This window comes from Etheostoma cragini, unplaced genomic scaffold (genome assembly GCF_013103735.1).
Source record: "Etheostoma cragini isolate CJK2018 unplaced genomic scaffold, CSU_Ecrag_1.0 ScbMSFa_1215, whole genome shotgun sequence".
NCBI lineage: Eukaryota > Metazoa > Chordata > Actinopteri > Perciformes > Percidae > Etheostoma > Etheostoma cragini.
The window spans coordinates 1-2,044 of NW_023265247.1; the positions used below are offsets into that span (position 1 = coordinate 1).

Genomic DNA, 2,044 nt, shown 5'->3' on the forward strand with positions numbered 1-2,044 from the left:
CACAAGGACACAAGGACACAAGGACACATGAACACAAGGACACAAGGACACAAGGACACAAGAACACAAGGACACAAGTCCATAGAAGAACACATGTTGAGAAACGCCCACAATGTCCTGTCTGGGTCTGTGTGTGTGTTATTCTGTGTGTGTTTTTCTGTGTGTGTGTCTGTCTTTCTGTGTTTGTATCTTTGTGTCTGTGTGTGTGTGTTACCTGTGTGTGTGTGTTACCTGTGTGTGTGTGTTACCTGTTCCTACTATCCGTGGATCAGCAAAGTGCTTGGCGAGGATAGCAGCCAGTTGGGTCAGAGTTTGTTCATAGCCTGAGGATAAAACACACACACACACACACACACACACACACACAGTGTTCACCTGACAGAAGATGTTAAAAATCAACTCACAGAGATCTGCTGAGTCACTGCAACAGCTGCAGTGTCTCACACTCCTTGGTTTGTGTCTGTGTGTGTGTGTGTGTGTGTGTGTGTGTGTGTGTGTGTGTGTGTGTGTGTGTGTGTGTGTGTGTGTGTGTGTGTGCATAGAGGAGACAACTGACGTGATCTTTTCTGCTCCTCGACCCAGGACTGCCCCTGTACGTGGTCTATTGAGACTTGACAGAGGCCTTTGACTCTGTGGAGAGTCTCTGAACCTGGGCCATTTACTGTACAAACCGGGGTCAAACAGGGATGTACCGTTGCCCCCCCCCCCCCCTTCAGGATGTCCTGAAGACCTCCAAGGATTCAGAGCCCTGGGGACGGCCTTGAACAACCCTAACCCGAACATCTAGAAACCTCAGGATCTGTATCAACCCCCACCCAAGCAGCCATCCCTCCAGCCCATCCAAGTGGATAACACTAGTAGAAGCGTGGACCACGTCCCCGACCTCGGCAGTCTGCTCTCTCCCAAAGCTGATATAGACTCTGGGGTTCACCATTGCCTGTCCACCACGATAAGAGAGAGAACCCCTACCTTATCGTGGTGGGGAGGTTTGAGTCCCTGAACCTGAGGGCGGTGTTGTCGGGGGCTTTGTGCTCCTGGTATAGTCTTCCATGGCAAAGTGGACTCAGGTGTGGGTCCAGACAAAGAATGGTTCAAAAACCCCGTATGATTCACCGAGAGGGAGATAGAGTGACCCTGCCCGGAGAAAGTCCAGGTCCCGGTCTGGGACTGCCTCAAGAACTGGGGGTTCCTCAGTGAGCGCCCGGCCGGGCACAGCCCGAAGAAGCTACGTGGCCTCTCTCTCCGTCCCATGGCCCCCCCACCTGTGGGAGAAACCAAGCGGGTTGGTTGCGCTGTCACATGGGTGGTGGTGAAGGTCAGGGTCCTCGACGGACCGGACCCGGGGGCAGAGGCTCTGGAGACGTGGACTGTCTCCTGCCTGTGGGGGGAGGAGCCGGAGCTTGTGCAGGAGGTGGAGCGCTACCAGTTAGATCTGGTGGGGCTCACCTCTACGCACAGTCTCGGTTCTGGAACCATACTCCTGGATCGGGGTTGGACTCTGTCCTACTCTGGGAGGGGGGGGGGAGACTCTGACTGTTGTTTGTGCATATGCACGAATCAGGAGTTCAGAGTCCTCAGACTATTGGGAGACCTTGAATGGAGTCCTGTATAGACAAACGTGTGTGTTGTGTGGGTTGTATGTGTGTGTGTGTGTGTGGGGGTTTTGTGTGTGTGTGTGTGTGTGTGTGGGGGGTGTGTGTGGGGTGTGTGTGTGATCCCCGGCTGTGATTGGTTGCCGTGGTTACCTGGCAGGTCCTCCATGCTGTTGGCGGGGCTGAAGTAGTTCTTCAGGGCGCTGTACGCGTTCATCGCCACGTTGAGGTAGAACTCCGGAGCGAAGGCGAACAGAGAGCCGGTGGCGTCGGCGTGCTCGATGGTCCGGATACAGACGCACAGCAGCCAGTACACATCCTGCATCTTCTCCTGGAGAGACAGACAGGCAGAGAGACAGACAGGCCGTTAGAGAGACAGACAGGCAGAGGGACAGACAGGCTGTTAGAGGGACAGACAGGCCGTTAGAGAGACAGACAGGCAGAGGGACAGA

The 2,044-nt window shown here is 54.7% G+C and overlaps 1 protein-coding gene across 1 annotated transcript; it reads right to left on the minus strand.

Annotated features, from left to right (window-relative positions):
- Positions 1 to 231: 231 nt before the first annotated feature.
- On the minus strand, positions 232 to 1,971 carry LOC117939823 (E3 ubiquitin-protein ligase RNF123; the record flags this gene model as incomplete). Its single annotated transcript, XM_034865259.1, has 2 exons — positions 1,746 to 1,971; positions 232 to 323 (listed from the first exon to the last, which is right to left on the minus strand). Coding segments are annotated over exons 1-2 (264 nt in total), but the record flags the coding sequence as incomplete, so codon positions are not given.
- Positions 1,972 to 2,044: the final 73 nt, after the last annotated feature.